Here is a 23749-nt window from a genome sequence, read left to right as displayed (position 1 = left end):
ACACTGTACACCGTGTATGTCAGGCCCATACTGGAGTATGCAGCACCTGTTTGGAACCCGCACTTGATAAAGCACGTCAAGAAACTAGAGAAAGTACAAAGGTTTGCGACAAGGTTAGTTCCAGAGCTAAGGGGAATGTCCTATGAAGAAAGATTAAGGGAAATCGGCCTGACGACACTGGAGGACAGGAGGGTCAGGGGAGACATGATAACGACATATAAAATACTGTGTGGAATAGACAAGGTGGACAAAGACAGGATGTTCCAGGGAGGGGACACAGAAACAAGAGGCCACAATTGGAAGTTGAAGACACAAATGAGTCAGAGAGATAGTAGGAAGTATTTCTTCAGTCATAGAGTTGTAAGGCAGTGGAATAGCCTAGAAAATGACGTAGTGGAGGCAGGAACCATACACAGTTTTAAGACGAGGTTTGATAAAGCTCATGGAGCGGGGAGAGAGAGGGCCCAGTAGCAACCGGTGAAGAGGCGGGGCCAGGAGCTAGGACTCGACCCCTGCAACCACAAATAGGTGAGTACAAATAGGTGAGTACACACAGGGCCAGGAGCTTGGACTCGACCCCTGCAACCTCAACTAGGTGAGTACATACACACACACATACACACCACAATCTTCAACACGTCCCTGGAAACTGGGCAACTACCTGAGGTATGGAAGACGGCAAATGTAGTTCCCATTTTTAAAAAAGGAGACAGAAAAGAGGCACTAAACTATAGAAATGTGTCATTGACGTGTATAGTATGCAAAATTATGGAGAAGATTATCAGGAGGAGAGTGGTGGAGCACCTGGAACGGAACAAGAGTATAAATGCCAACCAGCACGGATTCACGGAAGGCAAATCCTGTGTCACAAACCTTCTGGAGTTTTATGATAAAATAACAGAAGTAAGACACAAGAGAGAGGGGTGGGTTGATTGCATCTTCTTGGACTGCAAGAAGGCCTTTGACACAGTTCCTCACAAGAGATTAGTGCAGAAGCTAGAGCATCAGGCGCATATAACAGGAAGGGCACTGCAATGGATCAGAGAATACCTGACAGGGAGGCAACAACGAGTCATGGTACGTAATGATGTATCACAGTGGGCACCTGTGACGAGCGGGGTCCCACAGGGGTCGGTCCTAGGGCCAGTGCTATTTTTGGTATATGTGAACGACATGACGGAAGGGTTAGACTCAGAAGTGTCCCTGTTTGCAGATGATGTGAAGTTAATGAGGAGAATTAAATCTGATGAGGACCAGGCAGGACTTCAAAGAGACCTGGACAGACTGGACACCTGGTCCAGCAAATGGCTTCTCGAATTTAATCCTGCCAAATGCAAAGTCATGAAGATAGGGGAAGGGCACAGAAGACCACAGACAGAGTATAGGCTAGGTGGCCAAAGACTGCAAACCTCACTCAAGGAGAAAGATCTTGGGGTGAGTATAACACCGAGCATGTCTCCGGAAGCACACATCAATCAGATAACTGCTGCAGCATATGGGCGCCTGGCAAACCTGAGAACAGCATTCCGATACCTTAGTAAGGAATCATTCAAGACACTGTACACCGTGTATGTCAGGCCCATACTGGAGTATGCAGCACCTGTTTGGAACCCGCACTTGATAAAGCACGTCAAGAAACTAGAGAAAGTACAAAGGTTTGCGACAAGGTTAGTTCCAGAGCTAAGGGGAATGTCCTATGAAGAAAAATTAAGGGAAATCGGCCTGACGACACTGGAGGACAGGAGGGTCAGGGGAGACATGATAACGACATATAAAATACTGCGTGGAATAGACAAGGTGGACAAAGACATGATGTTCCAGGGAGGGGACACAGAAACAAGAGGCCACAATTGGAAGTTGAAGACACAAATGAGTCAGAGAGATAGTAGGAAGTATTTCTTCAGTCATAGAGTTGTAAGGCAGTGGAATAGCCTAGAAAATGACGTAGTGGAGGCAGGAACCATACACAGTTTTAAGACGAGGTTTGATAAAGCTCATGGAGCGGGGAGAGAGAGGGCCCAGTAGCAACCGGTGAAGAGGCGGGGCCAGGAGCTAAGACTCGACCCCTGCAACCACAAATAGGTGAGTACACACATACACACACAGGAAGGCAACAACGAGTCATGGTACGCGACGAGGTGTCAGAGTGGGCGCCTGTGAGAAGCGGGGTTCCACAGGGGTCAGTCCTAGGACCTGTGCTGTTCTTGGTATACGTGAACGACATAACGGAAGGGATAGACTCAGAAGTGTCCTTGTTTGCAGATTATGTGAAGTTAATGAGAAGAATCAAATTGGACGAGGATCAGGCAGGACTACAAAGAGACCTGGACAGGCTACAAGCCTGGTCCAGCAACTGGCTCCTTGAATTTAACCCTGCCAAATGCAGAGTCATGAAGATTGGGGAAGGGCAAAGAAGACCGCAGACACAATATAGTTTAGATGGCCAAAGACTGCAAACCTCACTCAAGGAAAAAGATCTGGGGGTGAGTATAACACCGAGCATATCTCCTGAGGCGCACATCAATCAGATAACTGCTGCAGCATACGGGCGCCTTTCAAACCTACGGATAGCGTTCCGATACCTCAGTAAGGAGTCGTTCAAGACTCTGTATTCCATTTACGTCAGGCCCATACTGGAGTATGCAGCACCAGTTTGGAATCCACACCTAGTCAAGCACGTCAAGAAATTAGAGAAAGTGCAAAGGTTTGCAACAAGACTAGTCCCAGAGCTACGGGGATTGTCCTACGAAGAAAGGTTGAGGGAAATCGGCCTGATGACACTGGAGGCCAGGAGGGTCAGGGGAGACATGATAATGACATATAAAATACTGCACGGAATAGACAAGGTGGACAAAGACGGGATGTTCCAGAGATGGGACACAGACACAAGAGGTCACAATTGGAAGTTGAAGACTCAGATGAATCAAAGGGATGTTAGGAAGTATTTCTTCAGTCATAGAGTAGTCAAGCCGTGGAATAGCCTAGAAAGTGAAGTAGTGGAGGCGGGAACCATACATAGTTTTAAGGCGAGGTATGATAATGCTCATGGAGCAGGGAGAGAGAGGACCTAGTAGCAATCAGTGAAGAGGCGGGGCCAGGAGCTATGACTCGACCCCTGCAACCACAAATAGGTGAGTACACACACACACACACATATATACGGGATTTCACACCTTTATGTGAATTTACGTAATTTTAGGCACACAAGACAGTACAGTGGAAACCAAGAGATAGGGTACATATGCAAAACATATGTAGTACATACGAGGGAAATAAGGACTGCTTACATAAAAGCACGCATACACACACACATACACGCACACGAGGTGAGAACAGGATCTGCTGTTAGGCACTTGAATAGCTGTAGCACACACACACACACACACACACACACACACACACACACACACACACACACACACACACACACATACACATACACACACATATACAGGATTTCACACCTTTATGTGAATTGACCCTCTAACCCTTCCTTCTCTCTTTGTCTCTTTTCCTCTCTTCCTCTCTCTCTCTATTCTTCTCTCTCTCTTTTTCTGTCTCTTCCTCTCTCTCTTAATCTTTCCATTCCTCTCTCTCTATTCCTCTCTTCCTCTCTCCCTTTCTCTCTCTTCCTCTCTCTTTTTCTCTCTCTCTTCCTCTCTCTTTTCCTCTCTCTTTTCCTCTCTCTCTTTCTCTTTTTCTCTCTTCCTCTCTCTTCTTCTCTCTTCTTCTCTCTTCCTCTCTCTTCCTCTCTCTTCCTCTCTCTTCCTCTCTCTTCCTCTCTCTTCCTCTCTCTTCCTCTCTCTTCCTCTCTCTTCCTCTCTCTTCCTCTCTCTTCCTCTCTCTTCCTCTCTCTCTCTCTCTCTCTCTCTCTCTCTCTCTCTCTCTCTCTCTCTCTCTCTCTCTCTCTCTCTTTTCCCTTCTCTCTCCCCTCTCTCCTCCTATCTTTCCCTTCTCTCCTCTCTTTCTCTCACTCTCCCTTTTCCTTTTCACTCTCCCCCTCTCTCTCCTTCCCTTCTACCTTTCCCCCCCCCCTCTCTCTCTCTCTCTTTCCTTTACTAAAAAAAAAAATGGTTGGAACTCATAGGAATCAGGGATCAGATGACAAAGGTATTGGTAGGGAGGAATGGATGGAGGAGCAGTGGAGAAGGATGGATCAAGAATGGGAGAGAAAATTAGGAGAGCTTTCTGAAAAAAATGGAGAAAGAGCTCTCTGCGAAATGGGAAAAGAGGTTGGAGAAGGAGACGAAGAAATGGGAGGCACAAGTCGAAACTGCAGTAGACAGGGTAAGGGTCCTAGAGTTTGAGGTAAACAGGCTGAAGCAAGTCTCAGGGGCAGTGACCAGAGGAGACACAGCACATGAAGCTGAGAGGATGAACAGGAAGGAAGGAGATATGAATTATGCCAAGGTCATATCAGCCTGCAAAGAAGGGTCAGGGAGTAAAAGGAAAGAGCAGCTGGGTGCAGATAGAGAGGGAGATAAGTCGAATGCTGAGGCACAACCATGCTACCAAGAGCCACTGGAAAAATCAAGAGAGAAAATGACCATATACAGACAGGAACCAGAGTCACAGAGGGAGAGGCAATGGGAGGAGGAAAGGGCAAAATCAGTGTTTATCCATGGGCTTCGGGAGAGAGAGGAAAAGACACACACTGAAAGACGGCAGGAAGAAAGACAGGAGATTGTGAAAATCATCACGGAAATAGGGGGAGAAGACATGGACGAGATTGTAAATTTTCAGAGAATAGGGGGGTACGTGAAGGGGAGAAACCGACCAATCAAACTGATTCTCAGGACAGAAACAGTGAGGAACAGGATCCTCCAAGAGAAACCAAGGTTGAAAAACTCGGAAGAGTACAAGAAGGTGTTCCTACACAGAGACAGAACACAAACAGAGAGACAGCAGCTGAGGGAGAGGACAAGAAAGCGAAAGGAGATAGGAAAGGAAACAAGGATGGAACCAGCAGAGGTCAGTCAGAGCAGAACAGAGAAGCAAGGGCAAGCACACACACAACTATCCTCAGAACCCCACAACCTATCACACCATCCCAACACAAACTACAATCCATACCCACAGCTTCCACCCAACCCCCAATCATAGAATCCCACAGTATGCTACCAGGTCTCCCACCCCCACAGGCCCCCCAAACCACAGTATTGGAAAGGAAACTGAAGGTATGGTACACAAACGCTGATGGAATAACAAACAAGTGGGAGGAGTGGCACGAAAGAGTCAGAGACATCACCGGACATCATAGCACTCACAGAAACCAAGCTTACAGGTATGATAACAGATGCCATCTTTCCAACGGGATACCAGATCCTGAGGAAAGACAGAAGGAACAGGGAGGGTGGAGGAGTGGCACTGCTGATCAAACGCCGATGGAATTTTGATGAGCTGGAGAGAGGAGACATCGGAGAAGAAAGTGATTACATAGCAGGAACGCTTCACTCTGGAGGTCCCAAGGTGGTAATAGCAGTGATGTACAACCCACCACAGAACAGCAGGAGACCAGGGCATGAGTATGACGATAGCAATAGAGCGATGGTTGACACACTGGCTGCAGTGGCCAGAAGAGCTCATGCATGCAGGGCAAAGCTCCTGATCATGGGCGACTTTAACCACAAGGAGATCGACTGGGAGAACTTGGAGCCACATGGGGGCCAAGATACATGGAGGGCTATGTTGATGGAGGTGGTACTGGAAAACTTCATGTACCACTACACAAGAGAGAGAGGAGAGGATGAGCCAGCAAGACTGGACTTAGTATTCACCTTGAGCAGTGCAGATATTGAGGACATCACATATGAAAGACCCCTTGGGGCCAGCGATCATGTGGTTTTGAGCTTCGCATACACAGTAGAGCTGCAAGTGGAGGGGGAAGCAGGAAGGCCAGGACAAATGAAACCAAACTACAGGAAAGGGGACTACACGGGAATGAGGAACTTCCTGAACGAGGTTCAGTGGGACAGAGAACTGGCAGGGAAGCCAGTTAATGAGATGATGGAATATGTAGCAACAATGTGCAAGGAGGCTGAAGAGAGGTTTGTATCCAAGGGAAACAGGAATAATGAAAAAGCTAGGATGAGCCCATGGTTCACCCAAAGGTGCAAGGAGGCAAAAAGCAAGTGTGCTAGGGAATGGAAGAAATATAGAAGGCAAAGGACCCAGGAGAATAAGGAGAGCAGTCGTAGAGCCAGAAACGAATATGCACAGATAAGAAGGGAGGCCCAACGACAATATGAAAACGACATAGCAGCGAAAGTCAAATCTGACCCGAAGCTTTTATACAGCCACATCAGGAGGAAAACAACAGTCAAAGACCAGGTAATCAGGCTAAGGAAGGAAGGAGGAGAGACAACAAGAAATGACCGTGAAGTATGTGAGGAACTCAACAAGAGATTCAAAGAAGTGTTCACAGAGGAGACAGAAGGGGCTCCAGAGGGACGGAGAGGTGTGGCACATCACCAGGTGCTGGACACTGTACACACAACTGAGGAAGAAGTGAAGAGGCTTCTGAGTGAGCTAGATACCTCAAAGGCAATGGGGCCAGATAACATCTCTCCATGGGTCCTGAGGGAGGGAGCAGAGGCGCTATGTGTACCCTTAACAACAATATTCAATACATCTATCGAAACAGGGAGATTGCCTGAGGCATGGAAGACAGCAAATGTAGTCCCAATCTTTAAAAAAGGAGACAGACATGAAGCACTAAACTACAGACCAGTGTCACTGACATGTATAGTATGCAAAGCCATGGAGAAGATTGTCAGGAGAAGAGTGGTGGAACACCTAGAAAGGAATGATCTCATCAACAGCACCCAACATGGTTTCAGGGACGGGAAATCCTGTGTCACAAACCTACTGGAGTTCTATGACAAGGTGACAGCAATAAGACAAGAGAGAGAGGGGCGGGTGGATTGCATTTTCTTGGACTGCAAGAAGGCGTTTGACACAGTACAACACAAGAGATTAGTGCAAAAACTGGAGGACCAAGCAGGGATAACAGTGAAGGCACTACAATGGATCAGGGAATATTTGTCAGGAAGACAGCAGCGAGTAATGGTACGTGGCGAGGTGTCAGAGTGGGCACCTGTGACCAGTGGGGTCCCACAGGGGTCAGTCCTAGGACCAGTGCTGTTTCTGGTATTTGTGAACGACACGACAGGAATAAACTCTGAGGTGTCACTTTTTGCAGATGACGTGAAGTTGATGAGAAGAATTCATTCGATTGAAGACCAGGCAGAACTACAAAGGGATCTGGACAGGCTGCAGACCTGGTCCAGCAATTGGCTCCTGGAGTTCAATCCCACCAAGTGCAAAGTCATGAAGATTGGGGAAGGGCAAAGAAGACTGCAGACGGAGTACAGTCTAGGGGGCCAGAGACTACAAACCTCACTCAAGGAAAAAGATCTTGGGGTGAGTATAACACCAGGCACATCTCCTGAAGCGCACATCAACCAAATAGCTGCTGCAGCATATGGGCGCCTGGCAAACCTCAGAACAGCATTCCGACATCTTAGTAAGGAGTCATTCAGGACCCTGTACACCGTGTACATTAGGCCAATATTGGAGTATGCGGCACCAGTTTGGAACCCACACCTAGCCAAGCATGTAAAGAAACTAGAGAAAGTGCAAAGGTTTGCCACAAGACTAGTCCCAGAGCTAAGAGGTATGTCCTACGAGGAGAGGTTAAGGGAAATCAACCTGACGACACTGGAGGACAGGAGAGATAGGGGGGACATGATAATGACTTACAAAATACTGAGAGGAATTGACAAGGTGGACAAAGACAGGATGTTCCAGAGACTGGACACAGCAACAAGGGGACACAGTTGGAAGCTGAAGACACAGATGAATCACAGGGATTTTAGGAAGTATTTCTTCAGCCACAAAGTAGTCAGGAAGTGGAATAGTTTGGGAAGAGATGTAGTGGAGGCAGGATCCATACATAGCTTTAAGCAGAGGTACGATAAAGCTCATGGTTCAGGGAGAGTGACCTAGTAGCGAGGCCAGGAGCTTGGACTCGACCCCTGCAACCTCAACTAGGTGAGCACAACTAGGTGAGTACACACACACACAGACACACAGACACTCACACACACACACACACAGACACACACACACAGACACACAGACACAGACACACTCTTAAGGAATCTTAATAAGGAATCGTTCAGGACCCTGTACACCGTGTACGTTAGGCCCATTTTGGAGTATGCAGCACCAGTTTGGAACCCACACCTAGCCAAGCACGTAAAGAAACTAGAGAAAGTGCAAAGGTTTGCAACAAGACTAGTCTCAGAGCTAAGAGGTATGTCCTACAAGGAGAGGTTAAGGGAAATCAACCTGATGACACTGGAGGACAGGAGAGATGGGGGGACATGATAATGACATACAAAATATTGAGGGGGACTGACAAGGTGGACAAATGTTCCAGAGATGGGACACAGCAGCAACAAGTGGACACAGTTGGAAGCTGAAGACACAGATGAATCACAGGGATGTTAGGAAGTATTTCTACGGTTACAGAGTAGTCAGGAAGTGGAATAGTTTGGGAAGCGATGTAGTGGAGGCGGGATCCATACATACCTGGATTTTACCTGGAGAGAGTTCCAGGGGTCAACGCCCCCGCGGCCCGGTCTGTGACCAGGCCTCCTGGTGGATCAGAGCCTGATCATAGCTTTAAGCAGAGGTATGATAAAGCTCACGGCTCAGGGAGAATGACCTAGTAGCGACCAGTGAAGAGGCGGGGCCAGGAGCTTGGACTCGACCCCTGCAACCTCAACTAGGTGAGTACAACTAGGTGAGTACACACACACACACACACACACACAGAAAGGGGAGAGAAACGTGGCGCTTAACTACAGACCAGTGTCTCAGACGTGTATAGTATGCAAAGTCATGGAGATTATCAGGAGGAGAGTGGTGGATTCATGGAAGGCAAATCCTGTGTCACAAACCTTCTGGAGTTTTATGACAAGGTAACAGAAGTAAGACACGAGAGAGAAGGGTGGGTGGATTGCAGAAAGGCCTTCAACACAGTTCCTTACAAGAGATTAGTGCAGAAGTTAGAGGATCAGGCGCATATAACAGGGAGGGCACTGCAATGGATCAGAGAATACCTGACAGGGAGGAAACGAGTCATGGTACGTGAAGAGGTATCACTGTGGGCGCCTGTGACAAGCGGAGTCCCAAAGGGGTCAGTTCTAGGACCAGTGCTATTTTTGATATATGCGAATGACATGATGGAAGGGATAGACTCTGAAGTATCCCTGTTCGCAGATGATGTGAAGTTGATTAGAAGAATTAAATTGGATGAGGATCAGGCAGGAATACAAAGAGACCTGGACAGACTGGACACGTCTTCCAGAAACTAGCTTCTCAAATTCAACCCTGCCAAATGCAAAGTCATGAGGATCGGGGAAGGGCAAAGAAGACCGCAGACAGAGTATAGGCTAGGTGGACAAAGACTACAAACCTCACTCAAGGAGAAAGATCTTGGGGTGACCATAACACCGAGCATGTCTCTGGAGGCACACATCAACCAGATAACTGCTGTAGCATATGGGCACTTAGCAAACCTGAGAATACCATTCCAATACCTTAATAAGGAATCATTCAAGACACTGTGCACGTTAGGCCTATACTGGAGTATGCAGCACCTGTCTGGAACCCACACCTGGTCAAGCACGTCAAGAAGTTAGAGAAAGTACAAAGGTTTGCAACAAGGCTAGTTCCAGAGCTAAGGGTAATGTCCTACGATGAAAGGTTGAGGGAAATCGTACTTACGACACTGGAGGACAGGAGGGTAAGGGGAGACATGATAACAACATACAAGATACTGTGTGGAATAGATAAGGTGGACAGAGACAGGATGTGACAGAGAGGGGACACAAAAACAAGGGGTCACAATTGGAAGTTGAAGACTCAGACGAGTCACAGGGATGTTAGGTAGTATTTCTTCAGTCATAGAGTCGTCAAGAAGTGGAATAGCCTAGCAAGTGACATAGTGGAGGCAGGAACCATACATAGCTTTAAGATGAGGTATGGCAAAGTTCAGGAAGCAGAGAGAGAGGACCTAGTAGTGATCAGTGAAAAGGCAGGGCCAGGAGCTGAGTCTCGATCCCTGCAACCACAATTAGGTGAATACAATTAGGTGAGTACACATGCACACACACACACACAAACAAAGGACAACTGGAAGTTGAAAACTCAGATGAATCATAGGGATGTTAGGAAGTATTTCTTCAGCCTTAGAGTTGTCAGGAAGTGGAACAGTCTGGAGAGTGAAGTAGTAGAGACAGGATCCATACATAACTTGAAGAAATATAATAAAGCTCTTGGAGCTGGGAGAGAGAGGACCTAGTAGCAGCTAGCAAAGAGGTGGGGCAGGAACTGAATCGACCCCTGCAACCACATATGGGTGAATCCACACACACATGCGTGTTATATACAGTGTACAGTATACATGAGTCACTAAAGAGTAGTGACATGGTCTTCAGATAAGTAAATTAAAACCAAACAAGCCACTAGGCCTTGATGAACTGCTTAAAACTGACAACTGTGTTCAACCCATAAGGGAACAGCTGTGAAAAGGATCAATAAACCTTGCTTTCTCAGTTTGTATTCATGTTGAAAATCAGGATCACTTCATCTTTTGCTCTTAATTCCTTGGATAGTTGTAATTCCTTGGATCAAGAGACTCACCAGCATTTGAGGTACCCATATGAAGAGGCCATACAGTGCAATGGGAAGAGGAGGTAATCAAGTTTTATCCAAGGAAGGTAAGGGTATTATTATAATCAAAACTAAGCACTAAACCAGGATCATACAGCACTGAAGGTATGAAATCCTGTACTTATATGTACTAACTTTGCAAGACTGTGATAAGCCACATTGTTGCCAATGATCATGTTTTATAGCACTCCCATTAAACTATATTTATCAGTACAAATACTGTACCTGTTGTTTCTCTATTTCTCTAAGCCACATTGTTGCCAATGATCATGTTTTATAGCACTCCCATTAAACTATATTTATCAGTACAAATACTGTACCTGTTGTTTCTCTATTTCTGGCAGCCAGTTTCTATTTACTAGAGTAAAAGACACATGGATGAATATCTAACATCCCATATGGCTTTAAGGTATTTGAAACATGTATTATATGGCTCCAGTTTGTTATAGCACATTCAGTGTTAGTGTGATAGACCAGACTAACACACTGTGTTATGTCAGACTGACATGCTCAGTGCAACTTCTGGGATGACCCCCCCCCCCTTTGCATTTTCTCGAGTCCTTTTATTACACTGATATTGCACAGTAGTGTGAAACTTCAGTTTATGATGATCAATAATGTTCTGATTGTCTCACCAGAGTACTGGCTGCAGAAGATGGATCATCACCGTGCCTGGTTCCTGGAGGATGAGAAGCACAGAGCAGATGAAACAAGGCGCCCTAGAAAACCCAAGACAGATGCTATCCTATTTGGAAGTGTTGAGGGCTCTTTCAAGAAACTCAGTATTGACTAGCAATTTTTTTTTTTTTTTAACAAGTCGGCCATCTCCCACCAAGGCAGGGCGACCCAAAAAGAAAGAAAATCCCCAAAAAGAAAATACTTTCATCATCATTCAACACTTTCACCTCACTCACACATAATCACTGTTTTTGCAGAGGTGCTCAGAACACAACAGTTTAGAAGCATATACGTATATACACAACATATCCCTCCAAACTGCAAATATCCCGAAACCCCTCCTTTAGAGTGCAGGCATTATACTTCCCATAACAAATATCTGCACATAAAAAATCTCAAACTCACCTTGCTATATATACACTAATAATAAATCTGACACTATTATTTCGTTTGCAGCTCTTGTGGAGCATTTTATTGGTATTTGCAGTCTTAAAAACATGGGAAAAATTCTGCCCAGTGTCTTCCAGTTACGAGGTTTTACCTATTGGGACAATATTTCACTAAGGGTTGAGCTTCATAACGTCACACCTTTCATACGTATTGTATATACATGTGGAAAGTGAAGTAAGAACAAAAAGGAATTATATGCCAGGTTCTGATGATGCAGATAGCAAGAATACTGTAGTTGGCCTACAGGTCCATTGAGATTTGAACTGTTGGTAGATTACAGGCTGGGTGTTTCCCAGCCTGTAATCCAGCAAGCTAGGAAGATAATGTATAGAAAGGGTTTTGCATAAGCTGAAATCACTCTGGTTCTATTCAATAATTCAGAAGTAATTGTTGTGCCAATGCTTGCTGATTACAGGCACCTTTTATCCAATGGTTCAGACCTAAACAGTAGACCAGTAGGCAAACTGCAGAGCTTTGTGGTGCACATCGTCAGCATCTGACGTAAGATTCTTACCTTCCTCTTCTTTAGTATATAGTATACAGTCATGCGCTGCTTAACAATGTTTCGGTGAACAATGGACTGCATACATATGATGTAGCCCTGTTTAGGCCTAGGCTAATGTATGTTTTTGTGTCTTAGTTTTTAAACAAAAAAGGTTAAAAGGTAAAAAAAATAATTAAAAAAATTTAAACTACATTTTCTATTCTGAGATGCACAAATACTTACCATTATGTTAAAATTGCTACAGTATTCAGTACAAGAATATTCTGTACAAGTTTATTGTCTGAGTGTGTAGTAGGTTATACCATCTAGGTTTTTGTAAGTACACTGATAAAATTGCCTAATGATGCATTTCTCAGAACATATCCCTGTCATTAAGTGATGCATGACTGTATATGTAAAAAAAATCTGTATGACTTGATAAAGCTTAATCCTTATGAATACCCATACCTGAGGGCATTATGCCCAAACATCCAAGTGCTACCTGCTGTTCTGCACAACCTTATTTGATCTAGTCACTAAAGTTCATCTTAGGAATGTTACAAAATTATTAGGGTCAGAGCTGCAAGTGTTTTGACAAATCAATTGAAAGGTCTCTAGCAACACAAGCCTGAGCCAACTGTCAACATTCCACTCATGAGATGATAATTATCATATGGTAAAGCCCTAATTATTATAATCACAGGGGAGCGCTAAACCCGTAGGATTATACAGCGCCTGTGGGTGGGGGGATGGAAGGCATTCAGGCTCAGTTCAGGAAAGTGGAGCACAGATCCAGTTTCCTAGATCAAGAGCCCTTCACCAGTGTCAAGGAACCTCCCTTGAGGGGGGGTAAAGCACTAAACCTCTAGGGGTCAGAGTGCCTAGTGAATAGAAGGTTTGTTCCAAGAAAGGTAGAGGTAACCATAATCACTTGGATCATGAATCCTTCATCATCAAGGTACTCCCCCTGAATGATTTTTTTAAACACGATGGCAGTTTCCCACTGATGCAGGAATTAAGTTATGAGAACTTAATCATAGAAATATTAAACTGCAGAATGGGGTCATCCTTCCTTCTAGGGAGGTTCCTTGATGCTAGGGATTTCCTCTTGATCTAAGGAATTGGACCTGTGCTCCAATTCTCTGAACAGAGCCTCAATGCTTTTCATTTCCCCAGATGCTGTATGACCTCTCAGGTTTACTGCTTCTTCCCTGTGAATATAATGTCCAGAGTAAGGGACATTAATTTCAAGTATAAAAGTCCCACATCACTGTATAAACTTATTACATTCATGGGAAAGCATCAGACCTGTAAGAGTTATGCAGCACCTGAAGAATGAGATAATCAGGTAAGGTACCTCCAGTTCTTTGGATCAAGGCATCCTCCCTCCTTGAAGGGTGTGAAAACAGGTGCTCAGGATTTTACTTTATTTTCCACAGTGGAAGTTTTACTTAAATTGTACATAATTATTTAAATTAATTTAAATATAAATGGTCATTATCAATATAACTTATTTTTTATAACTAATTAGCATCCAGACTTGTATATATATGTATTCTTAATTTACAAGTTTAACACAGTACGTATACATAAATGAAAGTAACTCCATTATGGGAGTCATTTGTTCAAGAGATACATTGTAAACACTGTTAAATACTTCCTGTACATGAACTTCAATCAGTTATAACTTATTGAATGTGTATTTAATAATAATTAATATAATCAAGTGCTAAACCCAAAGGGGTCTTTTTAAGAATTATAATATTGAGTTATTGACCTGGAGTTTCACTCTGATGTCCCCTCAATTGTTCCTGACTCCTCACACTGAAGGCCTGTGGTCACATCCTTTATGGTAATGTAAATATCAGCAATCTCTCTACAATCCAGATAAAAGCATAAGACCAGTATCCAGCAATACAACAGTATCCAGAATACAGTTACAGTATGGCATATTATTACAGTAAATTAATGGGTAAGTGCTAAACCTGTGTGGATCACTTAGCACTATGTCATAACAATATTATTCCTTAGAGTTAGCATTTTTCCAGGTCCTAAATTTTAAAAATTATCATGCTTCATAACTGATAATGTATACAGCACTGTATACATAAAACAAAATTGTACCCTGGAGCTGAAGGATACTACCTACCAGTCATGGGTTTGGTTCTTCATGCCAGGAAGTGTTGTTTCCAGGGTTGGTTTTCTTGGACTGAAGACCCTTAAGTTTATCCAGTGGAAAGACCCCCTTCTTCAATACCTCTGTCCAGATACCAACCATTTAACACAGAGCACCACAAAGGATGACCTTTCTATTGGACTGATCAACCAAGATACAAATCCACCAATGGCAGCTTAGTCAACTTTCTTACTAGCTGTCAACATGGCAGGAAAGATTCTATTCAGCACTTGTTTCCAAATACAGTACAGAATTTTGTTATACATGTATGAGTTTTGTATGAACTCACTGTATATTTAGGGGAAGTTCATTTATGTTTCATTAAATAAAGGAATCATACTGATTAGTTAGAACTAAACATTAATAGTATTGTACATAATTTGATTAACATTCATTTTGCTAAAGCAATGGCAGATATCTTTTAATATTTCAACATTTGTTTTACCCCCTTCACTGTCAGAAGCTCCAAAATTAAAAGTGCTCATGGTCTTTGGCCTTTTTTTTTTCTTTTTAAATCTGAAATGGTAGAGAATCTTTTTCTGATGTTTATTTTTAATTCATCATATCACACAAAAAATGAAGATTTACCCTATTTCTTAGATAATAAAATATAACCAGGAATGACTGGTCATGGTTTACAGCTTCCCCATAATTTTAATTAATCAGACCTAGTAAAAACCCATAAAACAGACTGTGGGGGGTAGGATTTTTTTTTATACTGTGCACACTCGCTATACAGACCTATTCATATCTATGCCAAAATTTACCACTCATAGCTTATATGATGGAGCTGAGCTCCCTCATATAAGCTACAGATGAGACAGTGAAAAATTGAGGTAAATACATTTTTAAAAATAACTGGAAAAATCATTGGAACCAATTGAAAATATGATAGTGTACTACCAAACACCTCTTAACACACTTTTTCACCATATACAGGTACAGTATTTCATATCAGTGACCAGGTCTCTACTGTTAAACAAGTTCAAGCAAAATTTTACATCTTCATATACCTACCTATAAATATTAAACTACCATAAATAATTATTATGTATATACTGTACATGTTGTTATTGTCTTTTCAACACCCTGGTCGAAACACCGAGGGAGGGTGACCCAAAAAAGAAAAAGTTTCACCATCATTCACACAGAATCACTGTCTTTGCAGAGGCGTGCAGATATTACAGTTCAGATGTCACTCCAAACAGCAAATATGTATCCCAAACTCTGCCTTTACACTATTATCATTATTATTATATACAGTAAACTGCAACTTGGTTTAGCACTTCAAAAATACTGCTGGGATGCAGTCTCTACTTTGAATTCAAGAGTGTAACAGTCTGTACCCAGAAATTATTAACTTAGCAGTAATCACTAGTGTTGCTATATTGTTGGTTTTACTAAAATAATATTTGCACAATAAATTGTTAGTAAATATAAATAAGAGCCACTAAACATATATACAGTTTTATTTGTTGTAGATATTTAATACAGTATTTATACTATAATAATTCTCTCCCCTTTATCATAATTTAATATTACCCGTATATTACTCGCCATGAGATGATCTTCACAAAAAAATACACAAAGTTGCTCCCTTTGTAAAAAAAAAAAAAAAAGAATGATGGTTTGTGTGGAGAGGAAAGTATTGTGCTGGAGTACAAGGGAGGAAAATGTAGTGGAGTATTGCATCTAAGTACCAACAAATATTATCCATTAAATAGTTATGTAATTTTACTCAGAAGCAAAATTAACTGATTTTGTACTGAAAAAATGCATAAATAAGGAGTCATTTCCTTAAAATAAACATTAACCCATGGAATTGGAATTAACTAAAAACTATATGTATATACAATATATACTGTATATTCACACAGAGAGGTAAACACTTATATACATACACACTGGCACCAAGTGCTTTATTTATAGAACCCCTCAAGGGAGGTTCCTTCATGTTGGTGAGGGGCTCTTGATCTAGGGAATTGGATGTGTGCTCCGGTTCCCTGAATTGAGCCTGAATACCTTCCATCCCCCCCACATGTGCTGTGTAATCCTACAGGTTTAGCACTCCCCCATAATTATAATATATATAATTTATTTATAGAAAGGCAAGGTTATGGTGTGTGAGGAAGGGGGAGTATAAAGTATATTACATTCATAGAGGGCAAGTGCTAAACCCATAGGGCACATACAGGACCTGAATACTGGGAGGCAATCAGGCTCAATTCATGGAAGGGAAGGAATGGTATAATTCTTTAGACCAAGAGTTCCTCACTGCCATCAAGGAAAAACCGCCTGAGGGAAAACAAGGCAAAAAAAGTATTATTATTATAATCAAATTAAGCACTAAACCCATAAGGGTCATGCAGTTCTGCACAAAGGAAGAGTGTCAAAAGTGGCGAGTTAGCAACTTTGTTTTTTTTATTTTAGGTTTAAGGCCTCTCGACAGCATGATAATTATTAAGGCAATAACATCAAAGAAACTAGTCCCTAAAATAGAAATTAAATTCACTGTATATACAGTACACAGATATACTGTATACCTCTCTACATAAACCATTGTCCTGTACTAGGAAATGTTACATATTTATTCTCTATTAGATAGTGAGGAATGACTTGATGCATGTTACTTCTTAGTGAAACTTCAAGAATGTTTCAAGTTGTTGATATACACAAATGCAAAAACTACCAAGCTGTGTATGTATATGCATGTACTATGTATATACATATTAAATTCTTTAACTTTTCTCCAGTTTTTAATGTCTCAAGCTTCATTATGAGCAGTATCTATATTTACTTGCCAAATAATGTTTTGTGCCATTGTAATCCGACAGGTTTAATTCTTTATTAGAAGATAATTATGCATGGCTGTGATCCGTAAACTAATATGCTTAAGCCTAGTGATCTTTGTATGTGTACAGATGGTAACCCTTGCACTTCTGCATGGCTGGCAATCTATGCTTAAGTTCTGTGCATTGCTGGCTTAACTATTTAAACAAATCTGAAAAATGCAACTTAACAATTTCATGTGCAAAAATAAAGTAATATTTTGGAGCTTAAAAGTAAACCTTTCATCTTATGGTCGAGGCCATCTTATAGCCAGTAATATATGGTACAGTACTTATTTTATAGACGGAGAGATCCGTGCAGTAATCCAGTCGACAGTGTCTTGAAGTGCTTCGTGTCGTATCTCACGAACTTCCAGGTACAGATGGTGGTATGCCAAAGGAAACACCTGTTTTAGATTAAATAGCTATTCAATTATATCATATAATGTACAAAAATACATTGGAAAATTTTAAATTAAAAAATCCCAAGCCACTTCATTAATTCATGTACTTTTCCTACAAGAAAGGTTTAGAGAGATTATACAGTACAAGAGTTCATTATTATTATTTGTTAACCAAAGTCCTCTATACCTAACTCAGTTGTTGCAAGAAAAGTGTTTCTGAAAAATGATACTAAGAGCACCTTTGTGAAGATCAAGACCAATATAACAGCAGCATTGGGAATAAATTTCACTCCCTCTGTTTTCAATAAAAAACACGATCACCATACAGACCTCAACAATGCAGGTAAACATTTTTAAACTTTATATAAAATATAGAAAGAAAAGAGAAAGGAACATCACAGTAGATGCCAAGGGATTCATTATCAGTAATTAATTATGTACTATCTATTCTTCATCCTAATTAGAAGTTTAAAATTAGTACAACATACTTTTGTAATACAGTGGTACCGGATATGAATCCTATGTAACTTATGTAATGCTAAACTGGATTAGCGATACATTTGAACGCAAAAATTTTGCCTCGACTAGAGCTAAAAACTCACTCAACATGATTCGTTTCACAGAGACGCTGGCCTACTTGTGGCCAGTGTTTATAAGCCGCCAGCCACCGCAGTCCTATCCGAACACACAATCGAACATTTCATATTATCACAGCGCTTTAGTGATTGCACCTGCAAAATAAGTCACCATGGGCCCCAAGAAAGCTTCAGTGCCAACCTACAGCAAAAAGGGTGAGAATTACTATGATATGAAGTGAAAGAGATCATTAAGTAAGTATGAAATTGGAGTGTGTCTCTGAGCTGGCCAGGTTGTACACAAACCCCAATCAACTATCCGCATTATTGTGGATAAGAAAATGGGCAACTGGCGAAGCTGTTCTTTGCCAAAGGTGCACTATGTTTTCAAAACTGAGATCGCAAGGCGATAGAAGATGTTGAGAGACTTATTGGTGTGATAAACGAAAAACAGATAGCAGGATAGCATCTCAAGCGATCATATGTGAAAAGGGCTAGAAGGTATGAGGATTTAATTAGAAATGCCTGCAACTAGTGGTGATGTGAGTGAATTTAAGCCTATAAAAGGTTGGTTTGAGAGATTTAAGCCTCAAGGAAGGTTCCTTGATGTTGGTGAGGGGTTTGATTTAGGAACTGGATCTGTGCTCCAGTTCCCCAAAATTGCCTGGAATGCCTTCCATATCTCTGTGCGCCTGTATAATCCTCCGGGTTTAGCGCTCTGATTGTACACAATAATAATGAGAGATTTAAGAATTGTAGGCACACATAGTGTGGGAGATGGTGAGGCTGCCAGTTTGGACCAAAAGCAGCTGGAAAAATATGTGCAGGAATTCAAGGAGTACATAGACAGTGAAGAATTGGAAATCTGGAACAAGTGTTTAATTGTGACACTGACAATGTTGTGAAACACTTTAGGAATGCTCATAAAGGAACGTGGAGGTACAGGCCTCTATGGACAGATATAAGCAGCGACAGAGGTCCAGTGACTGCTGGTCCTAGTGGCATTTAAAAGAAGAAGGGAAGTAATTCCTGAAAAGGACTTTGACACTCAAGTCCTAATGGATGTATTCCTTCAAACACTAACACCATCCACAGTCTCCCTCCTCCCATCCCATCAATCATCACCTGTAGATCTTCAATAAAGGTAAGTGTCATGTAATTGTACATGTCTTCAGTTTGTGTATTAAAATTCACATTTCATGCGGTAAAATTTTTTTTTCAATACTTTTGGGTGTCTTGCACGGATTAATTTGATTTCCATTATTTCTTATGGGGAAAATTAACTCGACTAACGTATAATTTTGATTAACGATGAGCTCTGTGAACGGATTAATATCGTTGGTCGAGAGTCCACTGTATTTCCATTCCAGAAGGCTGTTCGGAGTGCTGATACTAAATTTGTCTCTATAAGGAATAATGTAATTAGATTAATCCATTTAGACTCCCGAAATACACTTACAAAAACGCTTACATAAAGACACTTTACATAATTGTTGTGTTTTGAGCTGTTCATACCCTCGAGGTACCACTGTATTATGTAATGCCAAAGGAATTAAATTATATTGTAATTTATAGCTGCATATAAAAAAATATAGTATTGATAAAGATGGATAATGCTTTATCAAAAGAGGACATATTAACTCATCAGTATGTGATTAAAATTACCTCAAATAATTTTCCAAAATGTATATATATATTTTTTTCAATATGATGGCTGTCTCCTACCAAGGAAGGGTGACTCAAAAAAATGAAAGAAACACTTTCACCATCACTCAAACAACATCACTGTCTTTGCAGAGGTGCCTAGATATGACAGTTTAGATGTCACTCCAACAGCCAATATCCCAAACAATGCAGAAGGATCATAATTTTACAAGTGTACTACACCTCATACTGAAAGTGAAGTTCGAACCAGTATAATAATAAATCACCTTGACCCAAATCTCAGTTAAACTTCCATCCAAGCTTTTCACATATTGTCTAATAAAAATTATTGCTTTACTTTTATATCTTGTCAGAACTCCTTGCTTGCTCATGAAGCAGAAGTGATCCTTCAGGTGAGCAGAGAAGACCCTTCACATGGAGGATGATAGAATGGCTACTCCACTCAGGTATGTGATGCTCAAAGTACAAGAGGTTTCAATAACTGCCATAGCCCAGCCAGTGCTCGTGATACCAATTCCGATATCTGCATTTATAAGTTCATAATAATTACTTAATTTTAATCATACTGTGCATATGTAACACTTAAAAAGTAAAGTAGAACTATAACTGTGTTTTTGTGTGTTCCAGTACAGCATATTACATTTTTTATTCTTACTAGTCTTTTTAGCCTTTATAACATTACTACATATACTACTATAAATAACCATTCATTTTTTATTAACTATACATATACATGTATTATATTGTGTTATTACATATTAGTACTGTACATTATTACTAAGTAATAAGTACAGGAAACCATTATAAATGGCTCATATCTGCTTTTTTCTTTTTAACCACACTACTTTTCTGGTTTCCTGAATCATCTTATAAATGTTAATTGCTCATACTGCAACAGTACATTCATTAAGAGCCACTTGTCTCCAGGAGGTTTGGTCACAGATCAAGCCGCGGGGGCGCGGACTCCTGAATCCTCCAGGTAACCCAGTCACTCCATCTAACATTCCACACAAGCCTGCTGAATGATCAAGCATTTAAACTCAAAGTCTCCCTTTTTCTACACCTCCCCAACACTCTAGCATTCACTTTTACAACCCCATCTACAAATGTGTTAACAACTATGATGATATTTTCATGCATCACTGTCTAAGATATACTTTCACTAGAAAATAGTCCTCTCCCTTCCTACATACCATAATCTGCCTCCACTCTGCATAAAAACTCTTAGCTGTTTTTAGTAAGCTACCTCCTATTCCAAACATCTGCAACAATTGCCACAGCTTCCTTTCTTTATCCATCCCATTATATCATGTGCAAAAGAACTCACATAAGCTACCTGAATACATTAGGTACATCACTGTTAAAGGAAGAACAGTTGTGAGCCTAGGATACTGCACTGAGGGGTAAATATAATGTTTATGTGTAGGCTTGTTGATTGCGATGTAAATGATGCTTAAGGTCACATGTTGGTATCTGGCCATTAATGTATAACCAATGAAAGAGTGTATGGCAGTATCTTCATTATACAGCACTTTAGCTTTAAGCATGATGTTGTGACCAATCAAGTCCTACCTGAGAGGACTTTTAGTCTAGTCACTCATGTCTCAATAATGGGTAATATGGTTCATTTTCAGCTTAGCTACCTGGAAGTGTACTCAAACAGGTTATGCATGAACTACTGTCACATACAGGTATGTATGCGTATGTACACATACATACACATCCTTAAAGTATTCAGAATTTTAGAGATAATTATAAATCTAAGGTTTAGAAGTCTTTTCCCTTTTATTCAGAAAAATCCAAACTGAAAATTAGCCATTTAATATCTAGAATTTTTTCAAAAAAAATTAATTTTAATTGTTCCAAATATTAAAATATTTGCTTGTGAATCTGGTAGACTTCTGAATAACAGAGCTTGAATACAAGAGATGCTATTATTGCATAACAAAGTAGTGCTAATACAGTAATTTTGATCACCATAATGATGCATGTACTTACAGTGAGGTAAGGTAAAATACGAGACACGACATTTTTGCTAGAAGATCTTAGGCGCAGTGGTTTGTGCAGAGTTGACTTGATGAGAGGACCCATGAGTACTACACCAGTAAAGAATTGTGGCCGCCATTGCACACTTGATGGCAATCATCCCACCCTGCAAATGCCAACACAAATATTGTAATCTCCATGTAAGAAAACAGATGATTTCTTTTCAGTTTGCCTTGCTGGTATTGGAAAACATTCATTGAGTTCTGTCAGTGGAAACTATTATATTTAAATATCATACAGGATGAAAAGATATTCAGATCCATAATTTACAAACTTCTGAATTGCAAACATTCTATTTACAAACTGAGCCTAGAACTAATATTTTTTAATAAATGACAATCTGCTGTTTTCATGTTATAAACACAAGTGGCAAAGGTGGAATGCCAGATAACAGAGTGATGTAATGTAACCAGTAAACACATTCTGCCATACCACATGAAGCCCAGCTCTGCAGTAGTCATACAGTATTTGTTGTTTTATAACTTATTTAGAAAATATAATTATGTATCACAAGCACAAGGCAAAGTTACTGACAACTTTGAGTTATGGAAAATAATACCTATGCCTTTTGAAATGAATTTGACATAATAAAACAATCTGAAAATAATGAAACTCCATCAGGCATCTTGAAAGAATTAAAGTATCAGACTATTTTTATTCCAGTGATTTATAAATGAAAAGGCCAGTGTCAAATATGCTTGTCTTAAGTAAGTTTATTTAGAGTGCCAAAGTGACTTATTTCACTGGGGTTCTTGGCTACTGTAGAACCTGCACTTCATTTATACTAGGGGTTTCTAAGATTCTGGAGTATTTTTATTTATTTATTTATTTATAATTTGAGCACACTTACAGAGTGTACAAAAAAAAATACAGATAAGAGCAGTGATGCCAAAGCCACTTATACTATGCATAGCATTACGGCTGGCTTAAAATTAACTTAAGACTAATTCAAGCAAATGATGAACCAGTGAAAAAACATTAATGCAAACTGATTACTATAAAGCACAAGTGAGTATTACAAAGACAGGTCATATGGTTGCATGCACGTTGTAATCCAGTAGAATGGAGTATTCTGTTAGGTAGTGAATTTAAAAATAACAGTTAGATTTGGGCTTAGGCTGAAGATTTATGGATAGAGAGAAATTGTGAGAAGGATGAAGATATACAATTTATAAGGTCTAGTTATTCAGTATTTATTTGGTTTTTGGGTGAGTAAGTGATCTTGAGAAGAGACTTGAATTTATAAAAAGGTAGTGTTTCTTTATATTAACAGGTAATGAATTCTAGATTTTAGGGCCTTTTTATGTGCATTGAGTTTTTGGTGATAGCGTGAGATGGACACGAGGAATATCAAAGAGGATCTGTGCCTTGTGTTATGGTCATGTGTTCTGTTGAGGTTGGTATGAGGATGTTTGAGGGGAGGGTTAATATCAGAGTTGAGTGTTCTATGTATGTAATAGGTGCAGTAATAAGTATGATGTTTTGTATGGTGAGTAGGTTGAGTGTATTAATATTGGTGGAGTGTGCTGCCTGTAGTGAGAATTTGCTATCATCTAACTGCAGCCTTTGTTGGGTAATGGCGGTCTGAGATGGTTACTTGTTGTTGAGCCTCATGCACAAATTCCATAGGTGAGATAGGGGTAAAATAAGAGAGTGATATAGGGCTAGGAGGGCTGGACTGTGAGCATAGTACCGTATCT

The 23749-nt window shown here is 40.9% G+C and overlaps 2 protein-coding genes across 4 annotated transcripts in view; one reads left to right on the top strand and one right to left on the bottom strand.

The window, feature by feature from the left end:
* The window catches only part of LOC128701576 (alpha-tocopherol transfer protein-like), a 39354-nt gene extending 24334 nt beyond the window's left edge, over nt 1-15020 (top strand). For all 3 annotated transcript variants that reach the window (XM_070101610.1, XM_070101612.1, XM_070101611.1), the window contains exon 7: nt 11382-15020. In XM_070101610.1, the coding sequence (XP_069957711.1) occupies nt 11382-11536 (155 nt within the window). In that variant the 3' untranslated portion in view covers nt 11537-15020. The remainder of the gene's footprint in view (nt 1-11381) is intronic.
* A 964-nt stretch (nt 15021-15984) lies between these two features.
* Nucleotides 15985-23749, bottom strand: part of LOC128701577 (uncharacterized) — a 35515-nt gene continuing 27750 nt past the window's right edge. Inside the window, 4 exon segments of the mRNA XM_070101530.1 lie at nt 15985-17784; nt 21623-21646; nt 22002-22125; nt 22127-22155. Of these exon segments, the coding sequence (XP_069957631.1) occupies nt 17653-17784; nt 21623-21646; nt 22002-22125; nt 22127-22155 (309 nt within the window). The 3' untranslated portion in view covers nt 15985-17652.

The sequence above is a fragment of the Cherax quadricarinatus genome, chromosome 78 (genome assembly GCF_038502225.1).
Source record: "Cherax quadricarinatus isolate ZL_2023a chromosome 78, ASM3850222v1, whole genome shotgun sequence".
NCBI classification, from domain to species: domain Eukaryota; kingdom Metazoa; phylum Arthropoda; class Malacostraca; order Decapoda; family Parastacidae; genus Cherax; species Cherax quadricarinatus.
Note: the sequence above shows the minus strand (reverse complement) of the source record. Positions and strands in the feature narration are given on the sequence as shown.